At 37.9% G+C, this 22,204-nt stretch overlaps 3 protein-coding genes across 4 annotated transcripts in view; 2 read left to right on the forward strand and 1 right to left on the reverse strand.

Annotated features, from left to right (window-relative positions):
- Positions 1-18,434, forward strand: part of LOC101474308 (uncharacterized) — a 35,892-nt gene extending 17,458 nt beyond the window's left edge. Inside the window, exons 10-16 of the mRNA XM_076880277.1 lie at positions 14,840-15,220; positions 15,830-15,928; positions 16,566-16,661; positions 17,176-17,274; positions 17,615-17,716; positions 17,932-18,036; positions 18,131-18,434. Of these exons, the coding sequence (XP_076736392.1) occupies positions 14,840-15,220; positions 15,830-15,928; positions 16,566-16,661; positions 17,176-17,274; positions 17,615-17,716; positions 17,932-18,036; positions 18,131-18,268 (1,020 nt within the window). The 3' untranslated portion in view covers positions 18,269-18,434. The remainder of the gene's footprint in view (positions 1-14,839; positions 15,221-15,829; positions 15,929-16,565; positions 16,662-17,175; positions 17,275-17,614; positions 17,717-17,931; positions 18,037-18,130) is intronic.
- On the forward strand, positions 3,334-4,238 carry LOC143414069 (butyrophilin subfamily 1 member A1-like). Its single transcript, XM_076877709.1, has 2 exons — positions 3,334-3,665; positions 4,009-4,238. Exons 1-2 carry the CDS (start codon positions 3,425-3,427, stop codon positions 4,236-4,238), a joined length of 471 nt encoding a protein of 156 aa, XP_076733824.1. The 5' UTR covers positions 3,334-3,424.
- LOC143412364 (uncharacterized) lies at positions 4,781-11,009 on the reverse strand. 2 transcript variants are annotated; one of them, XM_076880282.1, is made up of 10 exons: positions 10,774-11,009; positions 8,738-8,837; positions 8,292-8,438; positions 7,878-8,059; positions 7,498-7,634; positions 7,283-7,376; positions 6,686-7,018; positions 6,323-6,497; positions 6,109-6,233; positions 4,781-5,910 (listed from the first exon to the last, which is right to left on the reverse strand). In XM_076880282.1, exons 2-10 carry the CDS (start codon positions 8,820-8,822, stop codon positions 5,584-5,586), a joined length of 1,605 nt encoding a protein of 534 aa, XP_076736397.1. In that variant the 5' UTR covers positions 8,823-8,837; positions 10,774-11,009; the 3' UTR covers positions 4,781-5,583. The 2 variants fall into 2 exon arrangements, with proteins under 2 accessions (XP_076736397.1, XP_076736400.1); XM_076880285.1 differs by having other exon boundaries at positions 7,283-7,373; positions 8,738-11,009.
- Positions 18,435-22,204: the final 3,770 nt, after the last annotated feature.

The following is a 22,204-nucleotide window of genomic DNA, read 5'->3' on the forward strand; positions in this document are numbered from 1 at the left end:
GGCACAGTGATAGAAGGTCCTGAGGATGCGGGGGCTCATGCCAAATCTTTTCAGTCTCCTGAGAAAGAAGAGGCGCTGCTGGGCCTTCTTCACTGTTTTGTTTGTGTGTACTGACCACGTAAGATCCTCAGCCAGGTGTACGCCAAGGAACCGGAAGCTGCTCACTCTCTCCACAGCAGCGCCGTTGATGGTGATGGGGGTGTGTACTTCTCTGCACCTCCGGAAGTCCACTATCAACTCCTTTGTCTTTGCGACGTTGAGGGTGAGATGGTTGTCTTGACACCAGTGGGTCAGGGCGCTGACCTCCTCCCTGTAAGCCGTCTCATCACCGTTGGTGATAAGACCCACCACTGTAGTGTCGTCCGCAAACTTCACAATGATGTTGGAGCTGTTAGTGGCTGTGCAGTCGTAGGTGTAGAGTGAGTACAGGAGAGGGCTCAGTACACACCCCTGTGGAGCACCAGTGTTCAGTGTGATGGGGGATGAGGTGATGCTGCCCAGTCTGACCACCTGGCGTCTGTCAGACAGGAAGCTAAGGATCCAGCTGCAGAGGGAGCTGCTCAGTCCTAGATCCTGCAGTTTCCTGTCCAGCTTCGAGGGAACGATGGTATTGAATGCTGAGCTGTAATCTACAAACAGCATCCTCACATACGTGTCTCTCTTCTCCAGGTGTGACAGGGCAGTGTGTAGTGTCAGGGCTATGGCATCATCAGTGGACCTGTTGTGGCGGTATGCAAACTGTAGAGGGTCCAGTGAGTCGGGTAGTGCAGAGCAGATGAAGTCCTTGACCAGCTTCTCGAAGCATTTGCTTACGATGGGGGTCAGGGCTACAGGTCGCCAGTCGTTCAATGAGGAGATGGTGGAGGATTTGGGTACAGGGACGATGGTGGCCATTTTGAAGCAGGCTGGGACTACAGACAGAGAGAGGGAAAGGTTGAAGATGTGCGTGAACACTCCAGCCAGCTGAGCCGCGCATGACCTGAGGACGCGGCCGGGAATCCCGTCCGGACCAGTAGCTTTGTGTGCGTTCACCTTCCTGAAGCACTTCCGCACATCCTCCTCAGACACAGTGTGCGCACTGACGTCATCCGCGGTGCGCACACTGTCCGGTCTCATGGTGTTCGCAGGTGACCCATATAATGAAGGACACAGCAGAACTAGGTTTGAGTCTAGACTATTTCTTGTGTGTTTTTCCCCTCACCTTCTCCACCTCTGTACTGTCAGCACTGTCCTGTCCAATAACAGCAAAAGGCCTCATGTTATAAAAACTCTTGATCAAATTCCAATCTTCCTCTTTTCTAAATTTACACCTTGTCTTTGGTCTGCAATTAAAAAGAAATAATTCCCCAAAAATCATCTTTTCGTCATTTACATGCTACTTTTTCAAATAACATTACATGAATGCTATCTCTTTTGACTGAAACATTTAAGTCTTGATGTACAAACAGATCAAATGGACAGAAAACATTTAAATTGAAAATTCGGCACTGCAGCTGTACCTTCCAGCACTACAGTAAAGGCAAAAAATGAACAGCATCTGCACAACAGAGTATGCAGAAAAACTACATAGAAAACATGATGCACTTTAGTGCAGTGGACAGAGTTGACATCTTTTTAAGTCCTCAAAACTGTTTCTCTCTTTTATTTTACAGTTTCTCCTACAGTTCAGTCTCTCATGTTTATTCACCTGCCTAACATATTAGAAAAAGTCATGTTATGCCCCCTGCAGCATCATAGCAGACCTAACAACAACTCCATGAGTGCTTACTCTTAAGGTGGAAAGACAGTGAAGAAACACTGTTGTTGTTCATTTGAAGTTTTATTGCAGTTCTACTTGTTTTATAACAGTGACCAGTTTCCTGGCAACATGCTCAAAGTTCATAAGGAAGATTTTCACACACACACACACACACACACACACACACACACACACCTGTAAGTTTCATTAACTCGGTAATGATTTACTAACTCAGACTGCATGTTCTGTTCAAATGAATGCCACATCATGCAGCAGGTATGTTGTCTTTTAAATTAGTTTTTATAGTTTTAAATTAGTTTCTAACTAATCTTCTTTTAATGTCTAAGAGCATACTGCCACATACAAAATATGTGTAATACATCTTCTAGTACGGAATAGCAGGTCTACACTTAGAGCTAAGGTACACATTTAACCTTGACGTTATTTATGTTTGTATCTATGTCGAAAAGCTTAAAGTTGGCTGATTAGCAAATTGTTTTCTAATCAATATTTTTCAAATAAATAAGTGTTTAATGTCTGACTTTATATATTTCATTTAAAGATATTAAAACTATGACCTGATATTGGAGAATATCAAAGAAAACGGTTGTTTTGGGGTTTTTTTAGTAAATCATTTTATAATTCTGACAATTTTCAAACAATTTAAAAAATGATCTTAAACTATCAGTTAATGCATGTGTAACTGCCACAGAGACCTCAAGGACATTTGAATTGAATGTGAAAGTATGAAACAGACCATGTTTTATTGTTTTATTACTAACAGTTTCTTTGTGTTATTATTTGTTCTTTCCATTTTCAGAGCTGCATAATTCATTCATCACACTGCATTCTGGTTGTCCCTCTTCTTCTACATTTTTGTAGGTGCCCTCTAACATAACATGATAGTTATTGTTTGTGAGTGTGGGTGTTTATAAAATTAATGGCTCAAATTTTCTAATTTACTGATATGGCAAATAATTATCTTTTATTACTTTTTTCTGTTTTCTGTGCCTAGACAAAAGGTTTAATGTTTCCTCTCAATGTTTTTTTTATTCTTTAAAGGTGCAATTCTAGAAGCTATAATGTGTCTAGATTATAACTGAATATGTAATTATCATAAGTGGCAAAAGTCCTGACTTTCTTCACTCAAGTAGAAGTATGTAGGTCACCTGCAGAGAATGATAATGTAAAAGAAATAATTATTTTCTATTACCTACATTGTAGAGGGCAGCTTTGCCTCCGAGACTCAGCAGAAAAATGAGTACAGTCAGGGGTTAAAGTGGGATCCAGCAGATGGGGGAACCCTAAAGTTTGTGTACTGTCTCAGCACAGGGAAAAAAATAGAAACTAACATTAATTTCTGATGTGGGCTGGACTGCTGCTCTTTGTGGATTTAAACAACTGAATTCAACAAGATCTCAGCGGATGTTTCAGAGCTGATTTCCATCTTTTACACTGACAGTACACTGTTTGTGCTGTCAGTCATGAAAAAAGAAAAAGCAAATCGTTCCATTGACATTTAGCAGGATTTCTTAGAAGTACTCATTCATAAATAAATTGATAAACTGATTTTTTTTTATCTCAGGTCAGTCTCGGTTAATTGGTCCAAATCAGCCAATTATTGCAACAGCTGAAGAAGACATCACTTTGCCATGTCACCTGATACCTGGAGAAAATGTTGCTGCAATGACTTTGGAGTGGGCAAGACCTGACCTGGATCCCAGATTTGTGCTTGTGTGCCGTGCAGGTCAGGAACTCATAAATAGAAAAAACCCTTCCTACAAAGGTCGATCATCATTGTTCACTGATGAGCTGAAACATGGAAACATTTCACTGAAACTATCCAAAGTAAAACCTGCAGACGAGGGCAGATACAGATGTTACATCCCAGAGAAGGATGAAGAAGTTTTTATTGATCTTGTGGTCGGTAAGTGGATGAATTATATATGTTATGTGTGCACAGAGCAGTTTGGACTAGTGTTTGCAGTAAAATAGGTCAAATCAACACACCTTTCACCTACTGATTAAGCCAATGCATTACACAAGCTTGGAAATGAAATATTGTCTCAGTTGGTTTGGATGCGTCAAACACAAAAAAAACAAGAATCTGACAACTGACTGAGGTGCAAACAATAGGAACAATCTTCAAACAGTTAGGCAGTATAAAAGTCTTTATCAGTTTTGCAATATTCAAATATTGTCTTTAGACTGGTGCAGTTTTTAGTGATTTGCATGACTGATCATTATTTTAAATTGTACATTTCATCCAGCATCGAGTGCTGTCTCCTCACCTGTCATCAGCTTAGGAGGGATGGGCAGAGACAAGACAGGAGTGATGTTACAGTGTGAGTCTGCAGGCTGGTATCCAGAGCCTGAGCTGCTGTGGTTGGACGGTGAGGGAAACCTCCTCTCTGCTGGACCTACAGAGACCCTCAGAGGTCCTGATGACCTCTATACTGTCAGCAGCAGAGTGACTGCACAGCAAAATCTCCAGTGTTAATTCAACTCCTATAGTGTTAAAGTTAACACTTTTCCAGTGTTTATATAATTCTCACTGGTTTAGAGTTAAAGTAACACTTTGCAAAGTGTTATTATTTTAACTCCATTGTAGTGTTAAAAATATAACACCCATAGTGTTAAAATTTCACTCTGTATGGTGTGAAGTGTCTTCACTCAGAGTGTAACTACCTAACATTTATAGTGTTGTTTTAGGACACTGATAAGTGTTCACTTTTACACTGGCTTGGGTTAACTCTTTTCACTGAGGGTGTTACTACACAACAACTATGGTGTTATTTATGACACTTTTAAGTGTTTATTTTCACACTGGATTGTGTTGACTGTTTTCACTTAGAGTGTTATTCTGTAACTTTTACAGTGTTATTTTGGCACTTTAAAGTGACATATATGAGCTTTTAAATACTAGTCTGTATTAATTGTCTGAATACAAAAATGCATTAAAGTGCAATTACTGTATGACTACTGTGTTACATTCAGTGAAAGTCCTTGTTAAGTCCCTTTACAGGATAAAAGGAGAAAACATAAAATTGGTCACATAAGCATTTTAATAAATATTAAATTCCAAGCACCATACAGCATACGTTCACAACAAAAATAATGGCACAATGTACAGACCATCATCATCACCATAAGCACTTTGCAAATCAAAGGGCTTGTATATTTCAATACAGTCTGCTTTAACAACATCTTTTTCATCCGTTTCAAACACTTTATAAGCATGGCAATGTTCACTGAAATTTTCAACCACAAGCTTCTGAACTATGAAGTAGGTGTGACTATTGACCAAAACTATTGTTTTTATTCTGCAAAACACCGGCATCTCATGTTCAGAACCACAACAAATGACCAATCCTGTTCTGTACTCAGTCCCATTAATGTTAACCCAATTAGCAGCGAAAGCCTCTTCTGCAACAGCAGGCAAGCCTAGGGAGATCATTTCACTATTTTCCTCACTATCAACATCAAATGATTTCAAGGGCCCATACTCAACATGGCTTAAAGGACATGTCTCCCACTTGTATGCTATGGATGTTTGATGTTTTTTGGCAAGTGACACTGTGATGTTCTTAAAGTTCTTAAGGGTGTCTTTGAACACCCTATGTTTAGCCTCACCTCTCATGCTCCATACATGCAATAATGGCCCAATTTTTCTGATGCAAGTTGGGTAGTGCAACATAAAGTGGTGTTTGGGAATCATGTTCCTACCTGGATACAACAATTTGAACAAGTCATTAAATTTGGTGCTTGGATAAAAACTGTGACCTAGTCGCAAATGACTTATCAAAGCCTGACTGGTGCTATGCAGAGTTTGACAGATAAAACATTTAAACATGGTTCTCATTCAACATTTTGGCACGCAACTCACGAACACGTGGTGACTCATCTGTTGAGGTGGCATCAATGTTGAATATGGTGGTCTGCACAAAACTGTAGAGATGAACCAGTGACTCGTCGTAAGATAAGTTGAACACGTAGTGGGATTTGAAAAGTTCATCAAAAGCACTGAGTGAGCTGGTGGCTTGGCAGGGGATGAGCTGTTTGTCCACTGCGATGTAGAAGGTGTCAATGCTGTTCTGGGTTCGACCAACAGCGAGGATGTATGGTTGTTTACCATCTCTTGCTTGCAAGTGTTCATCAATGCTGCAGCATGACTAAAAACAAATGAGATATTGACATATAGGCCTAGCTTATACTTGCTGAGTATGAACCATTCATTCAGTTTGACATTATGTGCCTTGCTAACTTATTACAAAATACTAAGACACATACTTCATGGAGAGGAAAACTAAAAAGTGCAAAAACTGAAAAAGTGTTTTGTAGGATTTTAAAAAGTGAGACAACATATTTACCTTGTGAAAGTGCACCATTTTGTGTGCTGCATCAGTTGGACTTATTTTGGTTCTCCTCTTTCGTCCAGCTGTGGGTGGCAAAAGTTGAAGGAGTAGCAGCAGAGAGGCCATGTCACTGTCCCAGTCTGTGTATGGTTGAATTTATAAAACAATTTCAAAATGACAGGTAAAAATAAATATTATTAAAATCAAACAAGCATGGTGCGACGCCTACCATTTACATCACTCTCTGTTGGTTTCTCAGCAGCTTTTATCAAACGACACAGGTCAGTTGACTGAGTCAGCTGTTTGGCTTCTTTAATAACCTTTGGCTTGAATGACATGTCCCACTTCTCAAGCAACTTGGTGGCTGTTTCAGCACCAAACAGCAGCAGGAAGTCTTGATTGACCTGTTCATCATACACACAGGACATAAAGACAGTGCTCAACATTGTTTACATTGCAATGTGATTTTGACCAATATGGGATATAGCCTGACTGGGATGACCAATGATCACATCTTTTACTGTTGCCATCCACATCAGCAAAACAAAAAAAAAAGGATTAACAGTTGAAAATATCAAGTGATTTGACTTACTAGTCCTTTGACATCCAAAAAGCGTGGAAATGTTTTGAAGACATCTGCAGTTCTTTGTGGATCATGCACCAGATCCTGGCGATGTTGGAACGTCATTTTCATCTTCTGAAATACACTTGCTTCATCAGGAGAGTGAACAAGAAATGAGATGGCCTCCTTGCAGGCATCTCCATCAAGTTGCTGAGGCAATGTGGTTGCTAATCTTCTGCGCTTAGGCCCTTGTTCTTGATGCACTGGGACTTCCTTCACTGGCCGTTTGGTTGTAGACCTGGACATGGTTTTGAGGCGCCACGCTATATATCCAGTGCCTTTCACTCCGTCGTAGAAATGCTCCTGTCACATTTAAACATAGATGAAAAATAAACATCAAATGCGATCTTACAGACTTTGCAGATTCAGCAAAAAGAAACCCAAGGACTATTATCATGTAACAGGTGCAATACATGTTAAACAACATCCACAATTTCAATACAGTTTTATGACAATAGTTATTACGAAAGAGGAATTAAGATTTTTCTTTTAAATCATTTAGCTGATGTAATTATTCCATGATGAAAACTAAATAATGTGCTGTTTTACAATCACTGCATGACTTACATAGCCGTTTGGAGAAAATGGATCCTTCAATGAGGGAAAGAGTGTAATTATTCCAAGGGCATATTTCTCCTTTTGCTTACGGGAGGGAATTCTGCTATAGAGGAAATACAATTGACAATGTTAAATCAGAAGTATGTGTCTTTACTGCAGTATACATTACAAGAATATTCCATATGGCCCATCTTTACTTTTTTATTAGGTACTATTACTCTTACCCATGTCTCTCAGTCATATCACTTGCCAATATGTTAACAAGCTGCCGCCGGGTGCGGTGGCTCAGTGAATTTTCGGCATTGTATTCTTCAAGAATTTCCTCTCCACCAGGTTTCCTAGTCAAGGCATTTTTAACCATCTGCTCATATAAAAGGGAAAATAATAACAATAAAAACTTGTTTGTCAGTAAAGGTGAAAGTTTAGAGGAATGTCAACAAACCTGTGAAAGACATATCTAGCAAGAAGCACTAACTTCTACTAACATTTTTTCATACCGGGCAAGTTGGGAACCACCATGTTTTGAATTTCAATTTGTATAACAATCTACAGTATAAACGGTGTCAACTCAAAAATACAAAAGACATTTTCTGTTCTCAATTACCTCTTTTGCAGCCTCTGACACAGAAACATTTGGTGCAGAACTGTCTTTGCTGGATCTACTGCGGCCTGCAGGAATGCCCTTTTCCCTGAGGTCACTGTCACTTGATGAAAGTGATATAGTGTCCGTGAGGGAAGATAATGTATCCGAGGAGGATGGTGTGGAATGAGCTAAAGGACAAAAATCTTTGGGAGAGATGATTTGGTTAACTTTCTTTAGGCTACTCCACAATGCCATTAATAACACAATTTCAATGTTCATGTTCAGACAACATTCTATACAAATATGACCCAGCCCTGTCCACTGTCATGTATATTGCATGAAGACAGGTCAATGTCATCTGCATCAAGAGCAAAAGAACTTGGCTCTACATTGAGTGGGCTATACTCTGAAAATTTAAGTTATGATAACATTTACCTTCATCTGAAATCTTTTCACGTATTGTCAGGCATAGGTCTGGTTGGGCCTCCAGTAACTCCAGAAAAATGTCTTCTTCGACAGCTGTGTCAGTTTCATCGAAAATATCAAGGTCAGCAGCATCCGGAAGTCCAAACTTGGTTTTGGCTTTACAAAAAGATAAGCATAATGTCACCTAAAATGCCTGAAAAACTTTTTTAAAAACTAATTTTGACTTTTTTATTTAGCTAATATTTATTAACAGCTGTTTTACCTGTCTTTAAAATGGTTAAATTAGACAAGTCTGCAGCAACAATATAGGCCTAGGCCTACTGCTCTGTACTGTTTTTAATGTCACACATTAAAATAAAATGTGTTAACATTTAATTCGTTTTTTAAATAGATGAGATGCAAACATGATGAACTGATACATGTGCAACAAATTTTGTTCTGCCAGGTTATCTTACCTTCACTGATGAATTCTAGATAAGTGAATCCTGCGTGCAATTTAATGTACTTCTTTACATTGAGGTATTTCACTTTCAGCAACATGTCTTACAACAGCACCTGGTGGAGAGAAGGGGGCACAGAATATTTTTTACCATATATTTAAACCATAGCTTAAGTGGCAACAAATCCGGACAACTTTAAGAAAATATTAGGCTATACATTGTGTGATGATCTGTGAAGGGGTGACAGACCACTTCAACCTCAGGAACATAATTTGGCTTCCCCCTGCGCACTAAAATAGCTGAACTTGGGTACACAGAAATAGCATCCAATGAATTATCCACCCATCCACATGTTTATAAGACGACAACGGCGATCTTCTCGTCTGCACGCAGGCTAGATACTTAGTTCTGCTATGTTGCGAGTAAATCGCTGTAGCCTACTTGGGGAAAAGCATCTCTGTTTAAACCATGTCAGGATGATAATCCACATAAAATTTCCTGTTGAACGCACACCTGCCTTCATCACGCTTTCACTTATGACAACAAATATCCCTTATACTGTAAATTAATGAGTGCAAGTCTTACATTTATATCGGGAGTTTCTGACACATGCACAGCCGTCTGGCTAGTTGCTACTTTGTGGTGGTTGTTTTGTGACACGACATGCTAGGATTATCAGTGGAGGCGACGTCAACGACCCTCAGTCGTTATACCGCTTTGTCTTAAACACTGGATGGTAGCCTATTTCACTAAAACTGTAGAAAAGGGGAAAATGTTCCCTTAGATTAGGCCTACTACAACATAGGGCTGCTCGATTATGGCAAAAATGATAATCACGATTATTTTCACTGAAATTGAGATCTCGATTATTTGACGATATTTATTTAACAATAACAATGTATTGAATAATGACTTTAAAGATTGTCAAAAAATAATATAAAATAGTGTGCAAATACTGATAACAGTGCAAATGTTTGCAATATAAAAAATAAATGAAAAATGTAAACATCTATGTTTAGTGAACGTTGCAGTGTTGCTCTGTGGTGCAGCTACAACACTGTAGCAAAGTTTACACACTATGTCTACTTGATCCACGTCTGACTCCGCGAACCCATAATGTTTCCACACCACTGAAGTTTTTTTTACCTCTCTTTTCAACCAACGGCAGTCACTCTCCTCTCCAAATAACTTCTGCTTAGCTTTCCGAGCTTCCCTCGCGTCCTCTTAATTGTTGTGACACGTGTTCGAAATGCAGAGAGGTGCGCTCGATTTGCCACACGGAGCAGCGCGAGAGTAAAGCACGAGGGAGGGGCTAATAATCGGCTCAGTCATTTTTAATGATCGTTGAAAGCCCAGATCGTAATCGTGATTAAAATTCGATTAATTGAGCAGCCCTACTACAACATGTATGATATATCCTAACCGTTAGCAAGCAATCCATGCACAAACGCAGCGCGCCTTGCTTGGTCACTAACATCTAACAGAATTCCATAACCCCCTGCCACTTCAAAGATTTGTAGGCTAGGCTACTGCTAAACTCGCTGGTAGCACGTGTAATTAGCCTATCTTGACGCTTTCCAAAACTTGACTTGAACGTCTCCATGTGATTGTTTAGTTCACTTTTAAATAGGATATTTCTGAGGCGAATGTTCCTTCCCTTAAAAGCAGTGGGCTAAACGCATTTGTCTTAGCTGCCAGCTAGGCTACCACAAATTCAAATTTTAACATTACATTTAACATATCCAGAGGATAGCTAACTCCTCCCTCGTTTCATTTAATAAGCATTGAACACTGGAAAGCATTTCTCTTATGACATTAGAACTAACTAGAATTGAGAATTATATTAAGCACGCATTTATTTTCGCTGCAATATTAACTTGTTATAGAGGATAGTTTAGCTACCTAAGCTAACGAATCCCATCTCTTACCGCAGATGAATACACTCCACATTAGGAAAATATTGCATGCTTCTGATAAATAATGTTATAGGCTAGTTAGTTACAATATTTAATAATGATAAAATAACATAGGTCTTGTTGTATAGTTCTTACCTGAACAACCTCCTCGATCTTGACAGCAAACTTCTGGCGGACTCCTCATGCCCATGAGCGCGAAAAACCCGGATGTGGAAATCAACTCCAAATGAGTGTTATAGTATTGACTCTTTGAAATAACTCCGGCTACAGAGCTTTTTCAGCACCGTTAGTGTTACTGTAACTCTCAAACCAACACTTTTCAACTCGAAATTTTTAACACCAGTAATTTTAACTCACATCAACACTTCGGATTTTGCTGTGTGTGGAGAAGAGACACAGCAACAACATCACCTGCAGAGTCCAACAGAGGAACACCAACCAGAGCAGAGAGACACACATACATGTTCCAGGTAAATCTAGTTTATAAAATGTATGATATGCTCGATTTTGGTTTGAATGAACCAGAATCTTTTAAAATAACATGTAATTCTGTTTTTATTGTTTCAGATGAATACTTCCAGCTCAACTCCAGTTCTGCTGCTCCCATCATCATTGGTGTTGTTGTTAGTTTGGCTCTAAGCATCATCTTGATTTTAATTGGAGTTTTTTTCATCTGGAGACGAAACAAAACAAGTAAGACACAAATTAATTTACCATGTTGTCAAAATTATTATCTAAAGTTTTGCCTACAGGGGTTAAAGCAACACACATGCAAAGTTATGAACCTCTTTGTGTTGCATTAAAAAGAAAACATACAGCATATTTAAGTAATTCATATTAAAATGAGATGATAAATGATGTGTTACCATTCTAAAGCCCAGGACGACATCATGTTGACTTTCTTGTCTAAACGTTTCACAGATGTCTGGAAACCTCACTGCTTACGAAAAAAACAAGAAACAACAAAAACTGAACCAGACCAAGAGCAGGAGACACTCATGACACAGGACATCGAGCCAGTGAGTGATATGACAGAAACAGACAAGACAACACAACCTGTAGGAAAAACAGTATGAGAGATTTCATGAATGTGGGGAAAAAAATGTTTATAAATAAAATATACAACTTTTTAAAGAAATGAAAGAGACAATTTTACTGACAATAAAATGAAAATAAAAGAGTTAAAAATCGTCAGAGGAATAATGTGACGGGAAATATATAGTTGCCGTCTTCTGCTGTATGAATAGATGGTACACAGCAAATCCAGCATGTCCAAATTAACACTGTCGGATTTGATTTCAACACTATTAAAGTGTCTATATGGGTCCACACCAGAGAGTGTTAATTTAACTCTTTTTGGAGAGTTGGTACGTTAACTCTGATTTAGTGTTAAACACCAAATCTGTCTGGAGTTGATAATTTAACACTTGGTGTTAAGAGTTTATATATTAACTCTCAAAGAGTATTTTAGTTTAACTACGTAAGAGTTATCTTCTAATTCATTCTAAAAAGCGGGAATGTTACTGTTCTGAACTTCTAGAAATTTCTTTTGGAAATAAACATTTACTAAAAAGATGCAATGGTTTTTGAAAACATTTATTCTGAACTGTGCACCACAATTTCAAAACATTTTCTGAAAGATGTAACAGTATACATGTTCTCACTTTCATTAGAGTTTTGTTTATCAAAAGGTCTGACATGGTAAATGGAAATAACAGCATTCTCAACACTTATTTCTTCAATACAATATGCATGTCCTTCATTCATCCCTTTGTGGAACTTCAACGCACTTCTGCTCTCCCCCATATTCCATCTTCACAAGCATATCCTGTGTGGAGATTGAATAAAAATTAGTTGACACTAATTAACGGCACAAATAATCCAGTAAACAATTGCAGCACAGTAAAAAAAAAAAAAAAGGAATCCTCTTTGAGCCATTACTTGTGTAAAGTATTTTCCCAAAAGACAAGGACACAGGGAACAGGTAATACTGAACTAAATGTAAAACCTCAACTTTTTTCATTTTTACCTAAACCGTGTGCACAAAACTCTGGAGGGATCTAAATGCTACCGTAGAATCGAGTCAGGACGTCTGCTACTACTGTTTGCTCGTTTTTTTATTTTTTTTTTATGGGCGATCGTTTTCAGGCTTCAAGTAGCACCATTATACCAACATTTCACATTCTAGACATTGTTTTAGGTGTATTTGACCAAAAGTTTGACTGAAAATTCACATGCAAGCTTTTTTTTTTTTTTTTTTTTTTTTTTTAAAAGCAAGCTTTTTTTCAAGGCTGTGGTATTTGCCCGCAAACAATACCTTTCAGCTAGCTAAAACAGAATATTATGCTATCAGCGAGCAACATGGCTAATGCCTTTCACACAGCTTTGTCTCAACTCCAAAGAGCCACAGAAGTAAAAGCTAATAACAATTGAAACAATCTTTGAAAAAATGACTTACCAAGCATGGCAAACAACTCAAATATGTAGAGCAAAATGTTCTGAAACGGCTTCACTTCAGCTTCGATTGGAGCCGTGCTGGGGGCGGAGTCTGTGAATTTACTCTATTGGTGTCATAGCCCCTGTAGGAGTTCAGAGTTAAGAGGTCAAGAGTTAATGTTTCCATTGTAACACCTCCAGATTTGAAATAGAAACACTCATTTTTAACACTCGATTTTAACTACTATCATTTTACACCTCAGAGTTACATTAAAAGAATGTGACTCTGCTTAGAGTAAAATTAACTCTACTTTTGCAAGAAGACTATTAACACCAAAACATTTAACACTTTTGAATTTGCTGTGTATTTTTCTACTATCCTAATATTCAAATATTTTTTTTCTGTCATGTTTTCATTTTACAGAACATTATGTAACAACCTAAATTATTCTGTTCATATCTTCTCTCAGTCTGGAGGCTCATCAGCTCTCAAAAAACATCAGCAACAGATGGAGAAAAACATGAAAGAGGAGGAATCCAGTAAAACAGAGGTTAGCAGAAGTTTATTAAACACATTTATGCTTCTTGTTTGTGTGAAATATTTTTATACTTTTTATAATCCTGAGGGAGCAGTTTACAGGTGATTGATGAGGTTAAGATTATCAGAATCAGAATCAGAAAGGGTTTTATTGCCAAATGTTGAGCAGGTTTACAACATTAGGAAATTGCTGCTTCTGATTCTGATTATGAAATAGAAAGAACAAAAAAGTTTAGGTTATTTGGAACATTTGCATTTTAATTTGTAATCTGAAAACTGGACTGAAACTTTGATAAAGTTACAAAAACACAGACACCAGATTATCAATTATTTTGTTTTTATATTCTATATTAACTGTGCATGAACACATGCGTGTTTCTTTTACCATAAAGATATTTATAGAAACACAAATCTTCAGCTTGCTCTCATATTCAGCGACATTATTGGAGTTCAGGGTCAGTCAGAGGTCAGATTTCCTGTTTGAGCGCTTTAAGGAAGAGAGATTTGAAAGCAAACAGAAAATGTGTGAACAGTTTTGGAGACGTGTTCAGACTGTTATGTTTGACAGTCCAGATAGTTTTGTTCAGGCTGAACCTTTGTGTTGATCTGTTTGTCTGTTAGTTGGAGAAAAACCAACATGCAGCTGAGGAGAAGCTGAAGGAGGAACATCATCACCTGCAGAAGAAACATGCAGAGATCAGCAACATGAAGAAAGAAGTAAACACACACAGACTGTTGTTTTGAACACTTCAGCACAAACACACATTCATTTACTGGGACCTCGCTCTGTCCTCAACCATAAACAAACAAACATGCAGCACATTTACATTTATTATTTATTCTATTGGCTTTTTAATGGCAGGAAAGGAAACAAGGACCCAAACTGAGTGTGTAAAAACAGATTTCTCTTACAAACACAGACAAAGACTCACATCCACACAATAAGAGACAGCGGAGACAGAAATTCAAGGTTTGCTGCAAAAACCTCTGAAATCATTCAGCAATCACAGAACAGAAGTTAAAGCCAAACAACCGAACATTACAGAGACTTTCAGGACTCTTATTTCCTCGTCTCACAGTTCACACAGAAGAAAAAAATATATATATATACTTTTTAAACAAAAGTGCAAATTCCTGAAAGGAAACAAAAATACTTTGATGATTTTGTACGAAGTGTTTTGGTCAGACTAGTTTCCTCTGACTTCAGTCTCTGCTGTCTGTGATCAGGAGGAAAACCAGGAAGCTGACAAGATGTTGGAAGATGATAAAAAACAGGAATTCCAGCAGGAGGCAAAACAACCAGATGTCACAGAAGTGGAGAGGCCCCAGAAAACCCCAGAGCATGAGACCCCCAAAAGGACAAACGCACGCACATTTGTGGCCACGAATCAGACAAGAGCAAAAGAGAGCGCTGGATGGAGACACCCAGCAGGCACAGAGCAGAAGCCCCAGGAGTCTGTGGTTACGAGCTCACAGGCTCAGCCAGCAGCCGACTGCACCACAGCAGACCGACCTCTGAGCCCAGAGACCCAGGATCCAAGGGCCTCCCACACCCCAACAGGGGCCCATCAGAGCCAGGGGGGCCAAACCCGACCAAGCAGCTGCCAGGTACTTTTGAGATCGACTCAAATTTTGATAAAGTTTACAAAAACATTGACACCAGATTTTAAATGATATAATTTTTATATTCTATCTACACTGTACATGAACACATGCATATTTCTTTTACCATAAAGATATTCTCAGAAATAGAAGTGTTCAGCATGCTCTCATATTCACTGCATTAGGAAGGTGGATCTACATCTTAAACTGGCTGTGAATGTAGAGACCTTAAAGCAGAGACATGTTCAACAAAGTAATTCAAAAAGTTCTCACAAAGTGCAGACGAGGCCTCCACAGGAACAGAGTCACAGGGTTTATCACAGAATGCAAAATAAAAAGAAGTTAAAGCCAAAAACCTGAAAATGCCAGTAACCTTTAGAACTCTGATTTCCACGTCTTACAGTTCAAAGGAAAAAAAAAAAAAAATGGAGTCAAAAACAAAGTTTGATTTTTTTAATCTTAACTATTTAACTCTTAATAAATAAGATATCATAAATGTATGTTTTTATTATAGCACAAAGTTATGAAAGGTAACAGAAATACTTTGATGATTTTGAACAAACAGTTTTGGTCAGACTAGTTACTCTGACATCAGTTTGTACTGTCTGTGATCAGGAGGAAAAACATGAAGCTGACAAAAAGTTGAAGGAGGATAAAAAACAGGATTTCCAGCAGGAGGAGAAAAAACCACCCACCAAAGAATTTTGGAAACAGGTAAATACAGACAGACAAACACACGTTTTCAACACTTCACTGACTTATAGTCATTCATGGGTCTAGAATTAAAAACTGCAGATTATGAACATTTCATTAAGAAGGAATTTGAAACTTCAGTTATTTCTATGATTCATATTATAACATTGAGTCTCAGCATTGTGTCATGTCTATAACTTAATTTGTTCATTTTTGTTGTTTAACCATTTTCCCATTTTTTAAATAGTTTAACTGCATTTATCAGTTTCTTTCTCGTATTTGGAACATTTGCATTTCAATTTGTAATCTGAAAACTGGACTGAAACTTTGATAAAGTTACAAAAACAGAGACACCAGATTATCAATTATTTTGTTTTTATATTTATATAAACTGTGCATGAACACATGCGTGTTTCTTTTACCATAAAGATATTTATAGAAACACAAATCTTCAGCTTGCTCTCAGATTCAGTGACATTATTGGAGTTCAGGGTCAGTCAGAGGTCAGATTTCCTGTTTGAGTGCTTTAAGGAAGAGAGATTTGAAAGCAAACAGAAAATGTGTGAACAGTTTTGGAGACGTGTTCAGACTGTTATGTTTGACAGTCCAGATAGTTTTGTTCAGGCTGAACCTTTGTGTTGATCTGTTTGTCTGTTAGTTGGAGAAAAACCAACATGCAGCTGAGGAGAAGCTGAAGGAGGAACATCATCACCTGCAGAAGAAACATGCAGAGATCAGCAACATGAAGAAAGAAGTAAACACACACAGACTGTTGTTTTGAACACTTCAGCACAAGCACACATTCATTTATTGGGACCTCGCTCTGTCCTCAACCATAAACAAACAAACATGCAGCACATTTACATTTATTATTTATTCTATTGGCTTTTTAATGGCAGGAAAGGAAACAAGGACCCAAACTGAGTGTGTAAAAACAGATTTCTCTTACAAACACAGACAAAGACTCACATCCACACAATAAGAGACAGCGGAGACAGAAATTCAAGGTTTGCTGCAAAAACCTCTGAAATCATTCAGCAATCACAGAACAGAAGTTAAAGCCAAACAACCCGAACATTTCAGAGACTTTCAGGACTCTTATTTCCTCGTCTCACAGTTCACACAGAAAAAATTACAGATACAAAGTAAATAATAAAATAAATGAACAAGCACAAAGTTTTGAAAGGAAACAAAGTCCGATCATTTTGAACAAACTGTTTTGGTCAGACTAGTTTCCTCTGACGTCAGTTTCTACTGTCTGTGATCAGGAGAAAAAAAAGGAAGCTGACACAAAGTTGAAGAAGGATGAAAAACAGAATTTCCATCAGGAGATAAAACAACTAAACGTCAAAGAACATGTGAAAGAGGTAAATACAGACAGACAAACACTTGTTTTCAACACTTCACTGACTTACAGTCATTCATGGGACTAGAGCTAAAATCTGGATCATGAACATCTCACTGAGAAAGAATGAAAATGTTTACTTACTTCTGTGATTCATATTAAGACCAACGATATATTTGTGTTTCTTAGCATTAACTCACTTCACTGAATTCTTTCTTATAAACATAGTTTCTTAGCTATTTATTTAACGTTTATTAAATATTTTAGCAACTTTTAGCAAACACATTTTCTAACAAGCTCCAACTATTTTACATCATCATCTGTCACACACTAATCTGGATTTTTTTGTCTCTCTCTCTCAGCAACAGTCAAACAAACCTAACACACCACAGAGAGGTGACATTATTTTAGACGAGGTCGACAGACATGGTCGCTATATCTGTCTGAAAAACTCTTCCAGTGAGGTACTGCTGCTTGCATGCTGGTGAACAATGAGTACTACCTAAACACAAACAACATGTTTTGTGTTTTTTTCCAGAAATATTTGTGAAACAAGGTCGTTTTCACTTGTAGATACAACACAAAGATGGAAATGACACATTTTTATTTATAAACACAACATTTATGAAGTCAACTTCATCATTGCCCCCCCCACCCCTTTTTTCATTCTCTTTTATAGGATATATTGATGGCAGGTTGGAAGTTAAAACTACAGAGCGGCGACAAAACCTCCACATACACATTTAAAGAAAACTTTACACTGAAAGCTAAAGAGGAACTCACTGTGAGTCTCTGTGTTACTAGATTCTTCTTTTAGTCTCTCCTATTATTACTTTTCACTTGGACATCTGTGACCTTTTTATCGGCTACATTTACAGGTACGGGGAGCTGGTGTCAGGAACCCATATCCTGACAATGCTAAAGTGATGTGGTTGGGCATGATCATATGGGATTCTCCAGACAAGCTAAAGATCGACCTCATCAGCAGCACTGGAGAGCGCCACAGGCTAAAGTGATACTAAAAAAAACGATTACATCATGTAAACTCATCAGGACTCTTTTGATGAATAAAAGAAAAAAAAAGAGCAATATTACATTTTATATATTTCATATAATTTGAAGTCAGTGTAACAGTGTTTTTTATTAAATTAACAATATGTAAATAAACAAGGTGATCTTCAATATCAGAATCAATAGATCTTCATTATTCTTTGAGGTGCAACACAAAAACAGTTTTGTTGCAAGGGTGTGGATGAAGACGACGCTTCACTGTGTCTTTGTAAGCTGAAGATACACGAGTCAAAGCATCACAAAGATAAACTCACAAGATCTTGAGAGAAAAAAAGCATGAATATGTCATTGACCAGTAAATATGTTGTTTTGTGTTTTACAACCTTTAGCACAGACACATGTTTTGGTCCTTATATGTGTTATATTCTTATTCTTTTCTTGAACAAAAATATGTTCCACCAATAAGAAGACAGTCTCATGCTTGTTCTCTTTGGATCAGATGAATCCGGATTCTCTCTGAGAGATGATTTTTCAATAAACTCATGAAAAAAAAAAACTTTTGAATAACTTTACTAAACAAATTCCCTCTGTGACTGTTGATCAGTTTCTTTTATGTGTGAATGTGTTATTTGTTATGTTGCTCTGTTTTCTAAAAAGTCCCAGCATAAGATGCAGCAACAAAGCTTCTTCTATAGCAGTGTAAATGTGACACACCGTAATGTGTGGTCACATTATGTGATGTTCTTTTGTATATTGCACAAGTCTTCAGGTGTGTTTTGTTAAACAAGGGACTTAATTTTGTGTTTTTTGTTGGATCTTCAACATGTGGTGGGATCCGTAATTACACTAAAAGGGGGCACCTCCACCCTAGTGAGATGATTTAGTGTGACACTACAGCTGGTCTTCACATGTGGCAGAAGCGAGAGAGGAAAACATACTACCTGTCGTACATCTCATCATTTACCTGTTTTGTCAGTACCAGGTATAATTTCTGGCTGTCCACTGAGGGGTGTGTTACATAAACAGTCCTCAGGATGATGCAAATTTGTGTAAAGCAGTTTGTGAAGTCAGCACTTTTTGCCAGCTATGAGACAATATATCTGCTCTAATACTTTGCCAATATTAATATTGGGAAATATCACTCAGCCTGTCTGATGACTCACTAACATCAGAGATGCTTCAATTCATCTTCACTACTGTCCTTCATCAGATGCGCAAACACATGTTCATCATGCTGTGAATATACACTACAGCTAAAAATTTAATTTATTTATTTTTTATATGTAGGTCAGTCTCAGTTATTTGGTCCTTCTCAGCCATTTGTGGCAAGAGTTTGTGACATTACCATGTCACTTGAATCCAGCCATTGACATTAACGCTAAAACATGTGAGTGGACGAGGTCTAACCTCGACCCAAACTTTTTTGTGTGTGTGGCGTGCTCCTAGATGTGTTTCTATTGCAGATCTATTTTTAGTGGCAAATGTGGGTGAAACACTCACATTTACATGTTTACAACTGAGCTACAGTTGTACAGAGAGAGATGTTGCAAATGTTTGAAAACCTGAACTTTGAAAGGTTGAGTAAGTGGAAAGAACTTAAAAAAAATCTTGGCTTCCAGTTTTCAATTCTTCCCCTTCTGATATGACGTGATATAATCCGAGTGGTGACAGCTATCATTTAGCAGAATAGTGCAGTGGATTCTTGCACCTTAACAGCGGGTATAACTGTTGTAAGTTTGGCTGTAAGCATCATCTTGAATTAAATTTGAGTTTGTTTTTTTCCATCTGGAGACAAAACAAAACAAGTAAGATACAAATTCATTCACCATGATGTCTCAGGTATGATCTAAAGTTACATGAGAACAGACATGAAAGGCTGTGTAAATGTTTTTTTTTCTAAACTTCTTTCAGTTTTGTTTTATAAGAAATTTCTTACAGCATTTGAGATGAATTCATTTTAAAAATGAGATAAATGAGAAAAATTAGATGATAAAGGATGTGTTACCATTCTAAAGCCCAGGAGGACATCACACTGACTTTAATGTCTAAAGTTTTAAGAGGTGACAGACCTTACAAAAAACAACAAAAACTGAAACAGACAGGAGCAGGAGACGCTCATGACACACAACATTGTGACAGTGAGTCACGAGATTTCCTATATGTAGAGAAAAATAACGTGTGAAAGGAAAACTGTCATGGTCCCCCGTGCCAGGGTTTTCGCCTCCCTTTGTGAACCCTGGTGACCTCGGACCCCTCTTCCCACACTTGTATGTATCGCACGTGGAAAGTAAAATAAAGGAACTAATCTTTATTATTTCCGTCTGCATCTAAGTCCTTCCTACGGCTTGTGACAAAAATAGATACCTTTTTAAAGAAAAGAGAGAAAACTTTATCTACAGTAAAATAAAAACATAGCAGTTAAAAATCATCAGAGCAACAATGTGACAAGACGGGAAATAAATGTTTGCCACCCAGGGGCGGATCTAGAAGGGTGGCATGGGATGGCAAGTGCCATCCTAAAATAATCTCTTGCCACCCCAAGTGCCACCCTAGTTTTGCATATGACAGTGTTGTTTATTAAAAAAGGATAGCATTAACACTTTGACCATAGTTAGCGAATATAAATGCTAAAACTGGATATATTGCATAGTGTTACCCCCCTCCACCATTAACAAATGGTTGAGCCCATAGCTCAAACCGGCTTTTTTCTTGTTTTCTGTAGCAAGCGATGCTTATGATTGTGCCAGAGCACATTTTGAACAACACCATGGGAATTTCAGATTTCACACAGGTGGTTGGTTGTTACACTCTGGAAATGGAATGAATGTGAGTGTTATTAACCCTCTGGGGTCCACGGACACGCTGCACCTCTAAATCACATGACTGACATTTAAGCTGACACAACAACAAGCTGCTGCCACCCTCAGTCTCTATTTCAGCCCATGTTGAAAGTTCGTACTTCAAAGTTTTTAAATTGTAATTACAGGCCAGTAAATCCAGAATTATGATAAAAATTATATAAGCAATGCTTTATTTTAAAATACTGTCATCGTCGTAACGTTTTTTTGTGTGTGGGTTTTTTTCTTTTCTTCTTTTTTTAACTGTTTTCTAAGGACAGCGCAAAAACAGTAAATAAAGAAGTCTAAGGAGCTTGGAAAGAAAAAAAGACTTGTTTAAGTTGCTTGAAGACATTTCACCTCTCATCCGAGAAGCTTCTTCAGTTCTAGGGTCAAATGGTGGAGAGTCCCTATCCCCCCAAAGAGGGACAAAGGACCCCCCAAGCTGCTGACAGAGTGGTGTGCAGCCACCAACCTGCTTCTAAAAACAACAAAAAGACTGCAGGGGAATTATACCCCACTCTACATGCATGGAGCTCTGGTAGAAACAGTGGCCTCCTGACATCAGTCCCCTGCTGAACCTTTCCATCCACACTCACTTAATGCTTCTACACTCTTTGTCCCTCTTATCGCTCCCAATGACCTTGATCCTGTCTGTCATTCATCCTCAACATTCACCGTATGCTCACATTAGTTTTTGCTATAGTTTAGGACACTGACATAGGATAGTCTCTGTTATAGTACACACACTGTTCACTATTGTAGTCTGCTACGCTTCCACTACTGTAGATATAGTCATAGCACTTTGTAGATCAGTTTCCCACACATCGATACATCTGTATATATGTAGCACATCTGTGTATTTGTTCATAGTACATTTTTATATCTGCCCATCTTGATATCAATATGGAACATCTGTATGCTATACAGCTCATCTTTATATCTGTGCATTTGTCTGTAGTTCATCTGTATATTTGCTCTCTGTATAGTGTTGCAAAATCAGTTTCACTCAGGTTCTTTTTTATTCCTTGAAGGATCCAGAAACGGCACCGGAACTCAGTAGTCATTTCACAAATACCTTTATTCATCTTTATTCATCTTCAT

Source organism: Maylandia zebra, linkage group LG3, assembly GCF_041146795.1.
Source record: "Maylandia zebra isolate NMK-2024a linkage group LG3, Mzebra_GT3a, whole genome shotgun sequence".
Taxonomy (NCBI): domain Eukaryota; kingdom Metazoa; phylum Chordata; class Actinopteri; order Cichliformes; family Cichlidae; genus Maylandia; species Maylandia zebra.